Below are 20,147 nucleotides of genomic sequence, written 5' to 3' on the forward strand. Positions count from 1 at the left end.
ATAGTAATGCTCCCTTTCATGGCCATTTCTGTTCTTACCAAATTCTCCACTAATCCCTATATAAGTAACTTAAACACAATTGGGGAGCTGCCGACTAATGAAGGTGAAAGTTGATGCTCATGGTTCCTGTTTGGCCCAGAGCTGTGGGCAGGCAGTCAGCAACTCTTCCATTCTGCATCTGCCCTGCTCAGTAGTGGCCTGTTGAGCTGCTCTGGAAACTCTCAGCAGGGCACAGCCTCTTGTGTAACTCACGTTACAGTTGAGACAGACTTAATGAGTCGGAACCCTATTTGTAGAAGAACAAGATTCACTTCTGTCCCCTCCCCGTACCTAAAATTATGTTTAATATAGAAAAAAAATTATGTTTTTATAGAATGGGGCTAGAGAATCCTAAAATCTTTAGTGCCAGTTTCTATACATCCTGACTCACAGTAGAATTGACTTGAGGCTCAGAATATCCCCTGCAGCCCTGTGTCTCTGGTCTTCTGCACAGCTGACCTGTAACCTGTACTGTTCCACAACACACACCCCCTCCCTGCCCGACCAGCTGGTCCCTAAGTACAGTGGGTGCAGCTTTATGAATTTTAATCCTTGTAAGTAGGACCAACCAGAAAACATCTTCCTAAACAGAAACTTAGAATCCCAGGAAGCAAATCATTCCCCAGAACCCCACTCTTTTGAAAGTGGAGTGACTTGTAGGAGAGGCCGGTGATGCTGATGGTATTCAGCCACAAGGGTCAAAACCAAACGAAACAACAGGACTAGAGATGTGGCTCATCACTTAAAAGAGCGCTGACAGTCCTTCCAGAAGATCTGAGTTCCATTCCTAGCACCCGCAACACCAACAGTTCCAGGATATCTTCTGTCTCCTGCACCGACTGCACACACATATACACTGGCATGCATGCAGACAAAACAGCCATGTACATAAAAGAAAGAAATATTAACAGTAAAACAAACACGTGCACAAATGTTGTTTAAATGGAAGAAGCCCATCTTTGATTATTGGAATGTTGGCACACCCAGTGCACACACGCTCCGTCAGCTTCAAGAATGGTTCAGTTATTCACTCATCATTTGGGTCTAGAAGAACAACGTGTAAAGTCGGCAGGGTCATTTAAATGTGTGCTTTTGAGAACGGGGACTTTCTAATTCATAAAATTCATTTAAACATTCATAAATGAAGTCACAGTAACTTCTTCATGCTTCATTAATCATTACAGAATGGGGAATTAACTAGGATAACCTATATAGAAAGGACCGTATCTTCAACCAAGAAGGTCTTGTCTTGATTTACTATTCATTGATTTCTTCATTTTTGGAAGGTCACCCATGATCTTTCATCTTCCTGTATAGAACTGTCTCATAAAAAATAAAACAGGAAAGGTTCTAGGGGTCAGTTGGCTAATGAAGAAGCTCCCAAAACAGTTATAGTTTGTATATAGGGCATAATTAAGATGACTTTGTGTAAATGTATTTTTCTTAGTATTTTCATAGACAATCTTAGGGTTCCTCAGGAAAAAATGACTTGTTTCTGCCATGTGTGTGCAGTGTGGCTCCGGTGTTTGTATGACTTAGAGTCATGTTTTGACCTGTACAGCACAGAAACCTTTCTGGAGCCAAGTTTTGTCAGTGCTAATACATGCTCTTTACGTCCCACATTCCTTAATTACTTCCAAACACTGGCTTGATAGGTGAGCAGTCCCCACACCCGTGTGAGAGAGGCAAGGTCATTGGTTGCTTTCCATAAAGCTTTGGATCGCTCTTCCCCCCATGAGGTGGCAGAGCCCTGGCAAGAGCTGAGATATGCCTTGAAGCCAGGCTGCCCTATTAGAGGAGGAAGGAGCAGGAGTCCAGCCCAGAGGCAGCTCTCATGACTCTTCGGGTACGTGCTTTCCTCTGTCAAGAGCAGGAAATGTCACCAACAGTCATTGAGGCAGTGGCTCGCATTCCCTGGTAAGGTGAGATTCTAACTGGAGTTGTTTTCCTCTGGGACACTTCCTCAACCTCACTCACCTAAAAGACAGACCTCCTGTCAGGTGAGTCTCAGTAGGTCGCTTTCCCAGTTCACCTACCCACCCCACAGTGGGGACTTACTTCCCTGCCTCACATGCAGTCCAGATCCCTCACTGTGGCTTATGTTCTATAACAGGTGAGCGTCCTCACGGACCAAGTGGAAGCCCAAGGAGAGAAGATTCGGGACCTTGAAGTGTGTCTGGAAGGACACCAGGTGAAACTCAATGCTGCTGAGGAGATGCTTCAGCAGGTACGGGCAGATGGGGTGGAGGGCTTCGGGCTTGCAGCAGCTCTGGTGTTAAATGCCCCTTTATGGGCTCACAATTACTCTCCCGTGATGCCTGGAGGTGGGGTTGGCTCTGCACTGTGCAGTGTTTAGACAGCAGGTGAAACCAACCTGAACGTTGAGGGTGGGGTGGGGCGGGGTGGGGCTGCCCAGTGGAGAACAACTTGTTGAGCTGGTTAGACGGAGTTGCAGGAGCACTTTCTTTCTGCTGGCCGTGTCACCTCATCTTATCACAGAAGCTGCCTTCTGCCAGGGGCGGCATCTGGGGTTGTAGAAAGTCAACTTCTCAGCTTATTTCCCCCACCCTGACTCCTCTCCCTCCCTCTGTAGTTTCTTCTGATTAACTACTATCATGTAAATACCATCGTGCTGTAATTCAGTAGACATCAAAAGGAGAGCAGCAGGTAGCTGCTTCCTTACTTTGTAAATAGAGTTCTCTCCTTAAGTTCTTCTGCTGTTTCTAGTTCATGTCCACATGATTTGCCAAGCTGTAGTCCCACAGAGGGACAGCTAGTGCTTCGGGCTTGTATGCTTAAATATGACGTGGTGACTCTTTTCCTTGAAAACTGTAGCCATCTGTACTACCTTTTACAGTTGTTTTAAGTGGCAATATCAGAATTAACCTAACCCCCAAATAGTTGTCTATTGTAAAAAGTGGTCTGGAGCTCACAGAGGGGTGCTGAGTTGTCAGGAGGTGCCTTTAAGGCCTGCTGGGCACATCCTTACACCTTTGATTTGGTCTATTCATAGATTTCCTTTGCTTTTTGGGAGACGGGGCTATTTTGGAAATTACAGCACACTGGAAGCTTGTGTGTGTGTGTGTGTGTGTGTGTGTGTGTGTGTGCGCGCGTGCGCGCGTGTGCTTTGAAGCCGCTGATGTGATACCTGACATAGGGAAGAGGCTCTCACCCTCTATTCAAAGAACAAAAGCCATTCTTTCAAAATGATTGGATTCCCTTAGATTCTAATCCTTTCCACAAACTGTCAAGATCAGCCTGTGAGCACAGGCTTTGCCTTCTGCTGTTGGTCTTTCGGGGTGTGTTAATTTTGTTTGGATGCATTTGAAGAATTTAGGGGGAGAAAAGGGAAGTGAGTATCTCAATGGACATGCCTTTGTAGAATCTATGTTGCTGCCTGCAGTTGCTACTAATCTGCTGTCTTTACATTCCTGAGAAAGTTCACTATTCCTGGCTCAGTTTGACTTTGTTTAGACTATATACCATTTTTCTTATTATTTTTTTTCCTGAGAAATTATGATCAGTAAGAAGATTTTTTTTTTTATAATTCATTTAATTTTATTTTAGCATGAGGGTGTCAGAGCCATTGGAACTGGAATTACAGACAGTTGTGATCTGCCATGTGGTGGCTGGGAATTGAACCTGGGTCCTTTGGAAGAGCAGACTGTGCTCTTAACTACTGAGCCATCTCTCCAGCTCCAGAAGGTTTTTTAATGGGGGGGGGGGGGAGGAATTTGTCACTTGAATACCTGAAGAAGAAAATAGTCCGATGAGGGGGGAAAAATCTTGCACGGGACACAGGTGGATCCAGTTTTCAGGTCTGCCTGAGGTGTGGTTTCGAGGGGGAGGGGCTAAGGAAGGAAGATGACAGACTGTTATGAACAGTTCAAAAAGAGACCATGAAAACTTGACCATGAAAGTAAATACATGAGAAACGTGTCAGAGGGCTGCCTTTCCGGAAGGCGGTGCCTGGCTAGAAGCCATGCCTTCGGAGGTTAGAGAATGGCTGCATTGTGGTGCTGTTGTGTGCCTGACTACAGCCTCTCCTCTGGACTGCTCACCTTCCCCTTGTGGCAGTGCCCCTGTCCGTCAAGGAGCCTGCTGGAGGAGGCCAGCGCTGCCTGGGCAGAGGCTGGCCTATCTGTCAGCATTAGCACACAGAAAGCATTTTGGACATTTTCTTTGTTTGTCTTTCTGTTTTGTTTTTCAAGACAGGGTTTCTCTGTGTAGCCTTGGCTGTCCTGGACTAACTTTGTAGACCAGGCTGGCCTCGAACTCACAGTGATCCATCCACCTGCCTCTGCCTCCCGAGTGCTGGGATTAAAGGCGTGCGCCACCACCTCCCAGCACATTTTGGACATTTTAAAAGTCTTAGGTCAATTAGCTTTTGTATCCTACTTACTATAGATCGTTCCCATGAGCTGTAGGTGAGATATCACTTGTGAGATACCTAGAACTTGACCGAGTTCTGTGCCTATAGCTTTCTGTACAGCCTCTCAGTCTTCTAAGAGTAGCATTTCGTAAAGATTACATGTTCAGACTGGGGGTCACATTCGAACCTCAGCTTCTACGAGGTGTTTGGCAGACTTGGTGGTTCCAGCTCTGGATCTCAAGTTCAGGGCTGCTGCTAGCCTGGAATCTGCTCGACGCTGTGGTGAAAACTCTTGGTTCTTGCACTGCAGTGCTGATGCACGTTATGCGTCTGTCCTATGAGCTGGGGGGCAGCTAGAGACTTGCCCTGTCTGGCTGAGATATCCTTGGCTGCAGGGCTCTTGGCTTCTGAGATTGGAACAAGAGTGACTCATGACCTACAGGTAGAGAATGAACATACTCGCTCCTTTCTGCCAGACCTGGTCCGTGGCTCTGAAGGAGGTCTTTCCCTGTCTCCGGCAGGGCCTTCTGTTTGTCTGGAACCCAGCGTTTCTCCTGGATGCACTGGTCCAGAAAGCACTGCACACTAATGAATCCTATCTAAAGGTAACAACTGTTATTCAGTGCTGGTGTACTGCCTTTATAGACCCAGTTAATACAAGACAGTCTAGTTTGTTATTTTACACAGAGGTGGAAATTAAAGATTTAAGGATATCTTTAAAATTTGACAACCCATTTCAATATTGAAATATCCCGTGTCAATTGCAGAGGAAGTAACTATAGGTTGTGCCTGACCTGGGGCCCTCTAGCCTACAAGGTGTGCTCTGACTGACCTTCCCCTCCCCACCACCAGCTGTGTGTTGCTACTGTCTGAGTTACTTTTCTTTTGTTGTGATAAGATAACTTGACCAAGGCAATTTAGTAAAGAAAGAGTTTATTGGAGTTCGTATTTCCAGAAATCTATTTCCAGAGAGTCTATGATCATCATGGCTTGGGCTATGGCAGCAGGTAGGCAGACATAGGGCTGGAACAGTAGCTGAGAACTCACCTCTGATCCGCAGGCTTGAGGCAGACAGCCCTAGCTAGGAACGGTGTGGGTTTTTGAAACCTCAAATTCCACTCCCCCGAGTGGCACACCTCCTCCAACAAGATCCCAAATTCAAGCGACTGGGACCAAGCATTCAAACATAACGTGGCCTGGTAGGGGGTGGCCATACGTTTAAACCACCACATGGACTTAAGAAAACCCAGATGCAGTATGTATAGTCCAAACCCTGTGGTTTGCTCAGCTCCAGCAATCCCGCTGAGCCATCTTTTCACACAGCCTGGTGTACCAGTGTCAGACTCTTGTGAAGTCAAGAGGAAGAGGCTAGCCTCCTCAGACTTCCCCAGACCGGCCCAGCACAGCCCCTGTTCACCTCAGATCCTCCCCCTGCTGCCTGGTGTGACTCAATGTGAACTCAAGCAGTCTCCAGGAAAACACGAAGCCCTCTCTTGGTATTAGATAAACCAGAAGTAGACAGAATGGACTCAGGGTCAGGTCCTCCTACACCACAGATACACTTGAAGATACCCTGGAAAGGAAAGAAGGATGCAAATTGTCCTGAGTTTCGCTAGCCACCATCCTGCTCGGAGAAATAGGGGACAACGTTGGTGTGCTTCATTCAAGCCTTCTGCCTGAACTAGAGCCCCAGCATTTATGTGACGCCAACTGAGGTGTGTGGAGTGACTGGGAGTCAGTGGGCCTGTATGTTAATATGGCAAGGCCAGTAAATCTGGTTTTTAAAAAATTGTTATTATTTGCAATGCTGGGCCTCATGCATGCTAGGCAAACACTACTGCCGCTGAGTCCTGGCTCTCTGCTTTTCTTTGTTGCAGAGAGTACAGATGACGGTCTGGATTGTAAATTGTGCATCTCTGCTCTTTGCTCATAGGAGAGCAGAGTGATGGTGAGGGGTAGGGTAAATGCCAATTAGAACACATGATCGATGGTCCTGCCCTCGATGAGCTCAGAGCTTGGTGGAAACTTCTTCCAAGGCAGCACAGAGGTGAAGGAGAGGGCTGTGCCAGTGAAAGGAAGTTCTGACAAGTTAGATAGCTCCAGGGAGAAGCAGGAAGTGCCTAGACATCATGACAAAGCCAGGGGCTACCCATGGAGGTGCCAAGCAGTCACAAAGTTGTATGCAATCATTCCGTTTTTGTTAAAAACACACTACCATACAAATGGCCAGTGTACCTGAAGACACCGTGCAAGGATTGTAAGGCCAGGACACAGGCCCTGCAACATGCTAAAAAATGAACATTAAAAAAAATAAGAAATAAAAACAGGATGAAATAGAACCCCACACATGATCTGGCAAGCACATAGGTCTGTCTGAGGAGGGGAGACAAGGCAGCAAGCCGTGAGGGAGAAAAATGGGCGTCTCATATTCTCTGAAACCCTTTTGAGAGATTTTAAGGCACAAATACCCAGTTTCTTCATCTTATTTGATGTTGTATGTCTAGACATTAGCGCAGACTGCTACCTCAACCCCTGTTGCAGGTGAGGCTGTGGGTTCAAAGGGACCCAGGCAGTGGGAAACGAGCCTTGAGTAGACAGAGGAGGGTAGGAAAGCCCCTTTTCTACAGTGTTCCTCAAGCGCCTGGCTTCCTGGCAAGGCTGGAGCCTTTGACTTCAAAGGGCAAAGGGACAGGATTTTGCTTTCTTGTCCCCCCACAGCCCGTTCTTTCACTCTGGTTTTAGGTTGCCAAGCAGGCTGCGGTCCCCTGTCATTGGTCAGTAATTCCCTGGCTCATGTTCCACTCTTAAAGATGGAGGTAATTGCTTCAAGATGTGGCCCCTTAAGGAGAGAATGAGTTGAAAGCCAGAAGATTTTTTTATTTTGTTTTATTTTATTTTATCAGCTCCTCGGGACCTGAGCCTTGGGAAAAAGGAAATGGTCTGTTACTCCGAGATGTAAACTCTCTTTCATCTCTGAGAGACAATATGTTCTTGTGCTCCAAGAGAGGAGCAAGTGATAATTTTGTTCATTCTTTTTTTTTCCCTAAAGCGATCTTACCCAGTTTCACAGTCCTTCACAGTAAGTGAAGCAAGCCTTCCATGCCCCTCCCTCGTCCTCCTCACCCTCTTCCCTTTAAACTGCAGGCAACCTTGAAACAGTTAGGAGCAGGAAGCGCAGTGCTGCTTGGGAAAATTTCTTCCCTTCCCCTCAGCCCACTGCTTTCCTGCTGCTGTCTCTCCCCCAGGCACCATGGTAGCTTCAGGATCCTAAGCAGTGCCTGGGAGGGGAGCCCCACCCTCTGTGTCAGGAAGCCTGGGCAGGTTTGTTGCAGCTCCAGTCAGGCAGGGTGCATCCAGAGCTGACCAAGACCTAGAGTGACGGCTAGCAGGGACACAAGGACATTTCCCTTAAAGTAGACAGAATAAGGGCAGCAGAGGGGATGGGAGAGCAAAATGAAAGGTCAGGGACACCTGGCACAAAGAAGACAAGGTGGCTGGCAGGCACTTATGTTGACTTGATGTTGTGGCGGATGTAAAAGCCCAGAATAAGGCGCAGCTGCAGCTTACACATTGGATCCCAGAAGTAAAACTGTTTGTGCCCCTACTTAGGTGGAGGCAGGAGGCAACCAGACAGACATCTTGCTGAGGAGTGAAAGGAAGAAGAGGCATGACAGAAGGGCATAGGAGAGAGGGTTCTCTCTCAGACGTACAGGCACACACACACACAGCATGCATTTACTTATGCAGAGGCAGGAGAGTTGGTGGTGGTAGCTTGAAGGGCCAGGGAGTTCAGAGGCTTCTTTAGAATGTCAGAAATTTGACCATGTTTATAGCCCAAGGAGCGAGAGCTGATGGTGAGGACAAGATTAAATGCCGGTCAGAGTGCATGATTGATGGTCCTATTCCGGACTAGCTTGGTGGGAACTCCTTCCAAGGCAGCACAAAGGTAAGGGAGTGGCTAGGTCCCAGTGAGTGGGAGTCTGTCTGAGTTACTAGCTAGAGGAAGATCAGGGGACAGCACCAAAGACTACTGGTTACCTGCCACGGTAACGTAACTGATATTCACCAAGTTGTGTGAGGAGGCCTTGAAGGGCAGAGGTGGGAAGGTCAGTCAAAATGGTGCATTTCAGAAACAACATTCTGGAAGCATTGTGTCCTCTTCCCCCTCCTCCTCCCTGTCTGTCTGTCTGCCTGCCTTCCTCTCTCTCTCTCTCTCTCTCTCTCTCTCTCTCTCTCTCTCTCTCTCTTTCTCTGTCTCTCTCTGTATCTGTCTCTCTGTCTGTCTCTCCCTCCCTCCCTCCCTTCTTCCCTCCCTTCCTCCCTCCCTCTCTCCTTCCCTTGGGGTAGAGGGGGGCTGCAGGGTCAGTGTAGCCTAATCTCCCTGCCCCCCCCCCCAACAGCCTCTGAGTGATAGGGTTACAGATGTGTGTCAACACACCCAGCTTTGGGGGGGCGGATAGAAAATAGATCATAAAAATGAGAGAGCCTGACAGAAGATGACAGTGTGCAGTCATGTCAGACTACCTTTAGAACAAAGTGTGTGCACATTTGCTCCCACTGAGACAGGACTGAGACAGGGATTGAAGAAAGACAAACGAGTTGATGTGGAAAACCCTGAAATAAAAAGGATGGAAGTTCTGCTGAGGGTGGCACGTTTTGTTTTGTTTTTGGTAGATAGGAGGAGGGATTATTTGACAAGAGGACATTGTGGGGTCTAAAACTTGGAAGGATAGGACAATTTAGAACAATACTGAGAGGCACAGCCACGGATAAGTAGAAGACTTACCAGACAGTATTGTCAGATAAGCTGTAATCAGATATGGTGAGTTTGTATTGAAACTGATGGGCGTGATTAAATTACTTTCAGTAGCAATGCTCAGGTCATGAGGAGTGAAAACAAATAACAACTGAGATTTGGCTCCACCTGGGCCCTGGTAAACAAAGGCCATCAGTCTGGGGGCAGGGGGGAGGGAGACAGACTTTTCTGCTGTAGATATGAGTACAAATAAAATGACAAACCTTCAAGTACAGAGTGGCCAGGGAGACAAATATTGCTAAAGAAAGTTGATAGACCAGGAAAACAGGGAGTTACTAAGTAACCAGTGGACACAGAAGAAGAAATTCTAGGTTGAGGGAGCAGGAGGGATAGTTGAAAAGGTCAGCCTAGAGAACTTAAGAGCTGAAGACTTTGGAGACAAAGCAAACACATTCTGGGCACAGATGAGGGCCTACTTGTGACCCGGCCGCCGAGAAGGAACGCCCTAAGAAGCCGAGGTCGGTGTGACGCTGAACAGAAGGTCTGCAAGAAGATACAGAACCCAGGACGGGACGGTCATCCGCAAGGATGCTGAAGCTCCTGAGGGGACGCAGATCACCTAATGTAGGTAGAAAAGCCATTGGTTAAAAAGACAAATGCCTGGGGGGAGTGGAAACTACTGCCTTTGGGAAAATGTACTAGACCTGAACAGCCCTGTCCTAGGACCATTGGTGGGAACAGACAGTGGTCTGGAGGCAGCCTGAGGTGGAAGACAGGCATCTCTGTGAATGGGGTTGGAGGCAGTCCTAAGACGGGGAGAAGGGTGCTCTCTAAGTTGGATTGATGTGGGCAGAGTGTTTCTCATCTGAAATGACTGGGGAGAGGGAAACACAGCATGTCAGATCCAACTGCTGTTCACATTGAGGTAGAGGGGACCATGGAGGCCGCAGGATAGCTACTGTCCGTTAAGTTGTGCACTTGAGAGAGTCTAGTTCCTAACAGTGGTTGGGGGCCTTGCTGGGTCTTGAGATAGAGGACTAAACTGGGCTTGGCTTAATCTTATTGAAGGCTGATTTTTTTTTTCCTCCAACAACAATCAGCGTTAGAATTCTTTTTTTTTTTTTTTTTGGTCTTTTTATTAGTCTATATCAATTATGACATCCTCACATGTGTATATAATCTAATTTGATCATATTTTCCCTATTACCTTCTCTTGTCCCACTTCTGATCCCTTTCTTACCAATGTGCACTTTGATTTATCCCCTTTTAAATTCCAAGGAGTTAAAAAAAGAATCAAACTTTTCATACTGTAGTCCAGTAGGCCTCCCGCATAGCTGGGGTCCTCCCCTTCCCTATCCCTGCCCCTCCTGTAAATTCCCCTTTTCTCGCCACAGTTTCAGTTGTACTTTATACCTTGTATACATATGACTCTATGTAGCTACATAAAATCTGGGTCCCAAACTGAGAAATAAGATGCATGTGTCTGAGACTAACCTAATTGTTTAATATTATTATTTCCAGTTCTTACAAGTGACATAACTTTGTTCTTTATGGTTGAAATTTTTTCATTGTGTATATGTACATTTTTTTTAATCTATCTGTCAGTCAGTGGATACCTGTGTTGGCTCTGTGACATAGCTGTTGTGAACAGTGCTGCAGTGAACATGGATGTGCAAGGATCTCTGTGATGTGTGGACACAAAGCCTGATTTTTTTTTTTTATTTCATTGTCTGGAATAGTCATTTTCATGACAAGGATAAAGCAGGGATATCAACAAAAGGCTTGAAAGATGTAGAAACACCAGGGAGCCCGTAAAAGCTTTATTATCAGTGAACTGTAATCAATTAAACAACCTCGGGTTTCCAATTAAACCTTGATCATGTCCAACCCAAACGTCCACTTGGAGTGTTAGCATGACCAATGCAAACACTGGCGTGACTAATTAGGATGGCTATTGGAACTAATTACAGCACTGTCCTCATCAGCTGCAACATTGGTGTGACTAATTGCAACCTGGGAATTTAAACAGCTAGGGGGGCTTTGACGGTGGTGAGAGCAGAGGGAAACTTAGACACTTTGCAAGGCTTTTTAAAGTTCACCAAAGCAGCGTCTGGAATGCTGATCCCTGGACAGAAGTGTTGTGTGCGTATCATCCTAGGATCACCGTGCAGCCCACAGGGCTTGTGTTTTCAATTGTTGTGCTCCTAAACGTTGGCCACTGGTAGGTGTTTAAAAACGGATGAAGTCTTACAGAAGACCCCTTTTTTTCTTCGATCTCATCACCCCAAAGTGATTCATGATGGCAGGATAGTTTGATATCTCTGAGCTCAGAGATCGTCATTGTTTGTGCGAGGGTTGGGTTGCCTGAGATGATGCACGATGCTCAGGCCGCGCAGGAGGTTGTGTCTTTTCCAGTTGGTAGAAGGATTTTTACCTTGTGGAATTGTCCTTTTGTCCCTGTGCACAGAAGCTGGGAAGCTTGTATGTCTTCATGTTGTGGTTCATCCCCAGTCCTTTGTAGTAACTTACTAGTTTTCCTATGAACTATGTCTCCTCTTACCTGCTTTAACTTTTATGATTTCTTTTGTGGATATGGCGTGTGTGTGTGTGTGTGTGTGTGTGTGTGTGTGTGTGTGTGTGTGTGTGTGTGTGTGTGTGACATATATGTGGAGATTATAGAAAAGCTTCAGGTATTATTTCTTGCCTTCTACCTTGTTTGAGACAGGTCTCATGGCCTCGAGTACATCAGACTAGGTAGTATGCCAGCATTCGTGGACTCCTCTGTGTCTGCAGCCCGTTTTGCCACAACAGCATCAGGATTATAGACATGTGCTACTGTGGCCAGCTACCTACTACATAAGTTCTAGGGATCTGAACTCAGGTCCCCACACTTGCCTGGCAAGCTCTTTACCCACTGAGCCATCTCCCTAGCCTTTGATACATTTTGAACTAGGAATAGCTACTTTGCAATCTGCCTTAAACTAGTTTTAGAACAAAGCATGTAGCTGCAAGGATGGAGGGACTCAGAGAAACAGGTGTGAGGAGAAAAGGGGTACAGGAAGAGGAAAAAGGGGTGTGGAAGAGAATCAGTGCTAAGCAAGGAGGATTCTGAACATCTTATGAACTTCACATACTCAGGTCCCAGAGAATAGAACTCCTCATTTTGGTGCACCCACCTACCTGGGGAAGAACTTATTTCCAGCCTGGTCTGGGTCAGCAACAGAGTTCCGTAGAAAGTATATGTTCAGTGACACCCTGGCGGTCTGTATGGATGTTTTCTGGGTGCAGTGACTATTTTTTTTTTTTGACTGCCCATTTTGTTCTTTCTCTTTAAAGTCTTTGATTCACAACATACTTCTCTCTCCACAGTTTGGAAAACAGGATGATATGTCCAACAGAAATGAATTTTGAAGTCAAGTGGGTGGTGATATACAAACTACCTCCACTTATGATTAGGATTATGTTCTTGCCCAGGAGACGTGCTTACTCTCCCTGGACCTGTTTTTTCATTTTCAGAAGCCAATGTTTGCTGCCAAATCCTGGGAGGTGTGTTAAGAGAATGTGTGCAAAAGCAGCTGCAGTCTCTGCTACAGAGAAGGCATGCAGCAAATCCAAAGTTTGTCATTATTGGGGACATCTCATAGACTGTTGCCTTGTGGCCAAGCATCCCACTAATGCTGTAGTGCTCCTGCCTCTGCCCTGTCATCCAGCCTCAAGTCTGGCTGGCCAGGAAAAACCTGTTTACGTGGCCTAGGGCCCAAGAGAACCTTCTAGATGCCCAGTTAGTTAGATTCAGTTAGTCTGTAGTTGAGATTCATTGGGGCCAGGTGGCCTTCAGGGTTAGGTTAGTGAGGCATCTATTCCTACTCAAACTCCTTTTCCTCTGTGGTTTGACTCATGATGGCAGGATAGCTTGGTATCTCTGAGCTCAGAGACCATCATTCTTTGTGCGAGGGTTGGGTTGCCTGAGATGATACATGATGTTCAGGCTGTGCAGGCGGCTGTTTGTTTTCCAGTTGTTCCTCTGGTTACCATGTGTATCTTCAGTGCTAGGACCTGCGTGGGCAAAGGCTTACCGTGCACCAGGATCTTAGCCATCAAGACACCACCATTTGTTGATGGAAAAAAGGAATTTCTAGACCAGCTCCTGAGTACAATTAGGGATCAGTATAGTCTTCTACAATGTTAGACATCATTACAGTAAATGCAGAGAGAAGTTGGCCTGTAGCTCGGGAAATGCTTCTGGTTTGTATGATGCCTCTATAGTTGTCCTGCCTATATCTTTTCTTGTTTTCTCTTGTTTGTGTTTAATAGGTGTGTGTGCATGTGTTAATGGGAGCCTTGGTATCCAGGAGCTGGAATATATGGTTGTCAGTGCTGTCCTGGTGACAGCAGAAATAGCAATAATGAACTTGGTCATTCTACAATAAGTAAAGAATAACCTTACCTATATTCCATGGTGCCTAGTTGTAAGTTTTGTGTAGTTCAGGAAAGTGCCATCTCACTGGACCACTCATCAGGAGCCCACTTTATACTCCGACTTCTCTCTGCATTTACTGTAATGATGTCTAACATTGGGATTTGTAGAAGACTAGACTGGTCCTTGATTGTACTCAGGAGCTGGTCTAGAAATTCCTTTTTCAAAACTGTATTGTCAACACAAATTCATATTCATTTGTTCTGAATCAGAGGGCTTGCTTCTTTGCCTTGAAAACAGAAATAAATGGGAAATGTTCATCCTTTGAAAGTGCCCATTCATTTTCTCTGAAAATAATTAATAATGGTTACTATGGAGAAATATGTTTTTTGAGAAATGTCTTTCAAAGCATGCTGGGTGATGTCAGGGGTTGTGTTGTCCCCAAATAACCTAGAGTCAGCCAAACTTCTACCCAACAGACTACTATGCAGTAGTCCCACCCTAGGCTGTGGCAGACACAGTGTAGATGTTACCTCATGTGCTATGGATTGGACTGCTGCTGGTCTTGTTGCCATGGCGGCTTATGATGCTGAGATCCACTTTTGCTTACAGGAGCTGCTAAGTCGCACATCTCTAGAGACGCAGAAGCTGGATCTGATGACTGAGGTGTCTGAGTTAAAGCTCAAGCTGGTCGGAATGGAGAAAGAGCAGAAAGAACAAGAGGAAAAACAGAGAAAAGCAGAGGTGAGTGTGATGCGCCACCTTGGGGTTGGGTGGCAGTGGAGCCTGAAGTTGCACTAGGCTCCCAGGCCATCTGGCCAACTGCAGTCCCAGCAGTCACTGGGTACCAGGAATATTCATGCACTAGAGACACAATGATCTGTTTAATACCAAGTTATCAGGTTTTGCTGCCGCTGCACATTTCAGCAATGCCCAAACCACTCAGTTTTGGCTTTAGGGCCCTATCCTCAAACTGCTGACTGGGACGGAACGGGAAGCAGTTGAGAGGGAAGGATCAGGCACATGTGGAGGGGCACAAGACGCCTTTTGTGAAAACGAAGGTAATGACAACAGCAGGAAGGAAGCCAGCCTCCCAGCAGGCTCAGGATAGTTTTGGATACATATTTCATTGCCCGCACCTCCCAAATGTGTGTCCTTTTTTTTCTCTCCTCTTGATAGGCTGTGTGGGTGAGCCCACATTCAGGCCATCTCTGAAAGAATGTTTGCTGGCTTGCTTTGTTTTGTTTTTCAGACTCTGTAGATCTTTGGCTAGAACATGCTGGAGTCTTGCCTTGGATAGCAGTCAGAGAGTTTTAGGGCCAGAACACCTTCTTCCCAAGGAACAGCATGCTTTAGCTTAGATAATCGCCCTCGTGCTCTGTGTTCACACCTGGCGCCATGACACAGGGAAGACGGTAATGCTGCATTAGGAGAACTGTGTGTGTTTACCGACTGATCCGTTCAATAGCTCTCTGGACTTTAACAAACCAATTATATAATTTGTATGAACATCAATTTCTTTATAAAAATAGTTAATGTATTAAAGACCAACTAATCACAGATGTTGCGTGCTGTGATAGTTGTTGGCATTTTCGTAAGCACTTGGTTTCTATTTCGTTCCCTCTATCCCTCTCAAAAGTCAAAAGATGGAAAAGTGGTCCTTTGAAGTGTTAACATTATTTGCATTGACATCTGCCCTGTTTTCCTGAGGTGATAATAGAGTTTGGAACACTTAATAGTATGCTCACATAGTATGGAACATTTCTTAAGTTAATTTTGAGAAGATGTTTCTCAGTAACATGTGTAGTGTTCAAAGGAAGAGATGTGTAGTGAGCTGTGAACAGGATCTCTCATTAAGAGTGAAGTGTATTGGATCTCATCTGTGACTGCGGTGCTTGGATAGTCCTTAGCTTTGACCTCCTGGCCATTAATTGAACTCCCAAAGCTTTAGTGATTCTTTTTTGCTTATCTGTTTCTAGAAGATGGTAGTAATGCTTGCTGTTTCGCGGGCCATTCTGAGGACTGGAGGAGGACTTAGCTTAGCGTGGGTCATGTAGTAGTTGCTAACTTTTCCTGGTTACTTACTGACAGTGTTACTCACACTGACACTGGAAAGGCAGACTATGGCAGATCATTCACATGCTGCAAAGTGCAAATGGGCAGAGACTCAAAGCCATTAAGGGAAAAGGGGGCAGCTGGGGGAGAGGTGGGGAGAGGGGAGTTGCTAGAAGATACAACTTGAGAAGTCTAGGGTTAGAGTACAGCATAATTAGAGCCAGACAACCTCACTGTGCCTTCAAAAGCCCAGTTGAGGGCAGTCCTTGATTCTCTGTTCGCCTTGTTCTCAGGAAGGCTGACCCCTTCATGACAAAGAGAGCCATCCATGGCTCTAGATTGATCTATAGAGAGTCTTTCTTAAAAGGTTCCAGCAAAAGCCTGCCTGTGCCTGGCTCTCTAGGGATGACAACACTTGGAGTGTGTGAATGTGAGTCAGTCTGTCTGTGAAGAAAATGCAGAGTTAGTGTGGAACCAGGTATTCCAATTTTTTTTGGGCGGGGGGTGGGTGGGGGGAGGGCTAGGGGATTCCGGAAGGAGGTGAATTCCCTTTTCTGTGATAGATACTAAAGCAGTTGCTTCCCTGATAGCTTGGTTTCTTCTCTGTTGGATTGTTTTTCAAATCCGAGTTTGGGGTTGTCTTCCATCAGGCTGTTTATGCGTGAGGCAGCATCGCTCCCAAGCTCCTGGGCTCCAATCTGCCAGATCACTGCCCTTCCCAGTTGCCAGTACAAATATTAGGTTTCCATGTGGAGGAATTTTGTAGGCTGTTCAAACCTGTGAGAGGCAGTGAGCAGCCACATGACCCGAAACACATTCCTCCTCCTTGTAATTGAGCATTCTCTGCTGGTTGGCCAGGATTGTAGCCTCTTGTTGGTGTAGTTATCTGGAGCACTAATGGCTGGATGCGGTGAGCACTGCTTAAGCCTTACTGCTGTCACGTGATGGTAATATTTGAGTGAGAGCATTTTGCTAGCTCAGGTCACTCGTGGTTGGAATTCCATGAATAAAGGGAGTGAATGTTTCTTCCGTCCCTAAACTGTGCTGCTTTTACCAGTGAATACATATGCCTAAGGCTGAGTGTGGTTTAAGAAAGGCAATACTGTTTTTCTTTTTGAGATTCCCAGATGGAAACATTTCTGCTAGTTAGCATTCTGTCACTGTTTTAGACACTTTTTTTCCTTGTTGCTGTGACAAATTCCCCAATGGAAGCCAGAAGGGGAAAATGTTGTTTATTATAATTATATCGATGAGGAGGAGGAGGAGGAGGAGGAGGAGGAGGAGTTCCTCTGTATAGCCCTGCCTGTTCTTGAACTCACTCTGTACACTAGGCTGATGTAGAACTCAGAAATCTGTATGCTTCTACCTCCCCAGGGCTGGTATTAAAGGTGTACACTACTATACTTGACTTATTTATTTTTGACTCATATTTAAGCAATACAGTGTGTCATAGTATGGAAAACATGGTGACAGGGTCTCCATCCATGGTAGTAGGAGCTCAAGGCATGGCTTGTTAAGCATCATTAGATCAAAACACACACACACACACACACACACACACACACACACACACACGGGGGGGGGGGGCGAGAGGGGGGAGAGTGTCTGATTACGGGCTGAGTTCAGTACTAAGTGACCTGGTTCCTCCAGCCAGACTTCACCTCTTAAATATTCCAGAGCCCCCCAAGACAGTGCCACCAGATAGAGACCAGGTATTTAAACACTCGAGTCTATGAGGAGCCTTTGACATGCAAACTCTAGCAATCACCATGGCAAAATAGAAGCATGCAAATAAAATTGAAGATGACAGATTTATTGGCTCAGTGTTTCAGGCATTCCAGGCTGGCTTCACCGTGATGAGGCAGAACACTGTGACAATAGGGGATGTGTGACAGAGCAGGCTGTTCAAGCCATGGTAGTGAAGAAGTAGAGAGAAACAGGAAAGGGTTGGAGCAAGATACACCTCTCAAGTTATGCCTTCGTTGACACACTTTATCTAACCTGGCTCCGCCTCCTATGACTTCCCTTTTCTACCATGAAATTATAACCCATCAGTGGGATAATCAATGATGTCATAGCCCTCATGATCAAGTCCCTTCCCCACATACCCCATCACCAAAGCCTTTAGCACATGAGCCTTCCTGAGTGAGGCATTTCAGACTGAAGCCGTAATGCTTCTTCCATGCAGCTTGGCCATTGTCCTCAGATTCAATTTTTGTTTCAGTGAAAATAGGGTCAGTGTTTAACAGGATCGCCACACGCTATTCTGATCCTAAGTCACTGTGGCTTCAGTCAGTGATGCTAGTCCTTGAGTTGTACAGATGATTCCTGGCGACCTGTCTGTGAGGCCTGGGGGCTTGGAGGTACAGGCTTCCTGATGACCAGGCTTTCCGAGGACTAGATTGGTAGTGGCACACACGAGATGTGAGTGAATGCAGAAGTTTGCTTTAGTTTCCCTCATTAGCCTTCTCCAGTATTCCTGAGTCATGTCGAGCTACCCAAGATTGGATATTAGATTTACTTCTGAAAGGCAGGATTGTAGTAGAGTGACTAACATGAGAAGTAAATACCAGAATTGAAATGATGGAACACAAAAGATAGTTTCTGAGGCAAAAGAAAACCTCTTTGTGGTACCCAGAGCACATTGGTCAGAAGCTAGAAGGATTCCTTCTGCACTGGGATTATTGGTGGGGCACGGGGGTGAGGTGGGGAGGAATCGCTCAGCTGGGTCCCACTGTGGGACCCAGTGGGGTTCAAGCAGTTGTCAGAGTCAGGCGAGGAGAGCAGAGGACATACTGTGGGCTCCAGGAAGTGGCATCATCTTAGTTAATCGAGAGCTAAAGATAATTTTTAGGGTTTTCTTGTAGAACACACAGTTGCTTACAACACACTATTTTATCCCTGTGCTCTGTACATGAGAAAGGGGAAATTTTGATTTCTGGACTAGAGCAACCAGAGTGATTGCTGTGGACCACAGAGCAAGTTCGGGGAAGGATGTATTTGCTCAGCTGAACTGGCCTACTGAGAAGAATTTTAATATTTTTGGTTTTGTTTTATTCATTTACTTTTTCATGTATTTGAAAGAAAATGCGAAAAATATCAAAAGTTCATAAGGATGTTTAACAAAAGGTTTTATACACTTCTTCTGTAGCTGGCAGGCAGGAACCAGTGTTGTCAGTTTGTTTTTATTCTTCCAGAGTTATCTTATGCAAGGAAAAGTGAATGCACATGGACAGATGGACACACGACTACACACCATATCCCAGGCACACACACACACACACACACACACACACACACACACACACACACACACTGCACACAGACATACTACGTGCGTACACACACACAGACACACACCATGTGCACACATTCCACATACATGAACACAGAACACAGGCACACTTATTTCCTTTATTTTCATACTGTTTTTCTTTGCTTTTTTTTTTGGTATTTTAAGACAGGGCTTCTCTGTGTAGGAGCCTTGGCTGTTCTAGAATTTACTTTGTAGACCAGGCTGGCATTGAACTTTAGAGATCCACCTGCCTCTACTTCCCAAGTGTTGGGATTAAAGATGTGTGCCACCATGCCCGGCATACTTATTTATTTATTTATTTAAGTGCAAGGAATAATCTTACACTTCTTTCCATGGCAAGAATGGTAAACAGTGTAATATGAATAAATTAATAAAATATATTTTAAAAAAAGAATGGTAAACAGCAAACCCTTCTTCATTTATATTTATGTCTGCGTGTTTTCTAGCATCTCTCTACGCCCTCATGTAGCTAACAGAGTTAGCTGATGGACAATGTTTTGATGAACATTTAATTTGTTTCTAAGTTTTTGCTGTTCTCTGCAATGCTGTAGTAAGTAATCTTACACATGAGTGAGGCTGTCATAATGGAAGAGATGAGTCAGGAGCATCTGCACTTGAAATATTGACATAGGTATTTCCAAATCTCCCTCTATAGAATACAGAGGTTATACACTCATCAGCAGCGTGTGCTAGGAGAGGGCCAGGCCACTGCTAAGCTGAGAATGAAGGAAGAGCGGGAGAAAGAACAAGGGTAATTGTGAACAGGTTTAACAGGTAAGAACAGATGATGGTTAGGGGAGGTGCTCAATAGCTGCCCAGAGACAGAACCCTGGAAAAGGGAGTGGATATTTGGCAAAGCAGAGTGAAGATACAAAATCAGCTGAGATTACAATATAGGGCAGCAATTACAAACTCATAACTATCACCTGCACTTCATGATTGGCAACCCAAGGATGCACTAGTGCTGCCAAAGGCTCTGCCCCACAGGACAGAAAACGACCTGGGACTAGAGAAGGTGGCCAGCCCTGGAGTTGGAGTGTTCAGTCTCAGTGCCAGCTCTGAGGACTGCGACACACAGAACAACAGCATGCCATTAGGGAAGTGGAGTGTACCACGTGGTCCTGCTGAGGCAGAGGGAGGAAGACAGGTGTGTGCCCAACCTCTGACCTACATTTCCAACCTGCCTGATACA

General features: G+C 45.8%; 1 protein-coding gene across 11 annotated transcripts in view; it reads left to right on the plus strand.

Moving 5' to 3' along the window:
* The window catches only part of PPFIBP2 (PPFIA binding protein 2), a 145,931-nt gene that overhangs the window by 85,280 nt on the left and 40,504 nt on the right, over positions 1 to 20,147 (plus strand). For 9 of the 11 annotated variants that reach the window (XM_084773641.1, XM_084773640.1, XM_084773638.1 and 6 more), the window contains 2 exons: positions 2,153 to 2,266; positions 14,197 to 14,328. In XM_084773641.1, the coding sequence (XP_084629767.1) occupies positions 2,153 to 2,266; positions 14,197 to 14,328 (246 nt within the window). Of the gene's footprint in view, positions 1 to 2,152; positions 2,267 to 9,379; positions 9,792 to 14,196; positions 14,329 to 20,147 lie in introns of those variants that run through there. The other 2 variants (XM_084773646.1, XM_084773647.1) reach the window with 2 other exon arrangements.

The sequence above is a fragment of the Acomys minous genome, assembly GCF_964271855.1.
Source record: "Acomys minous genome assembly, chromosome: 2".
Lineage (NCBI taxonomy): Eukaryota > Metazoa > Chordata > Mammalia > Rodentia > Muridae > Acomys > Acomys minous.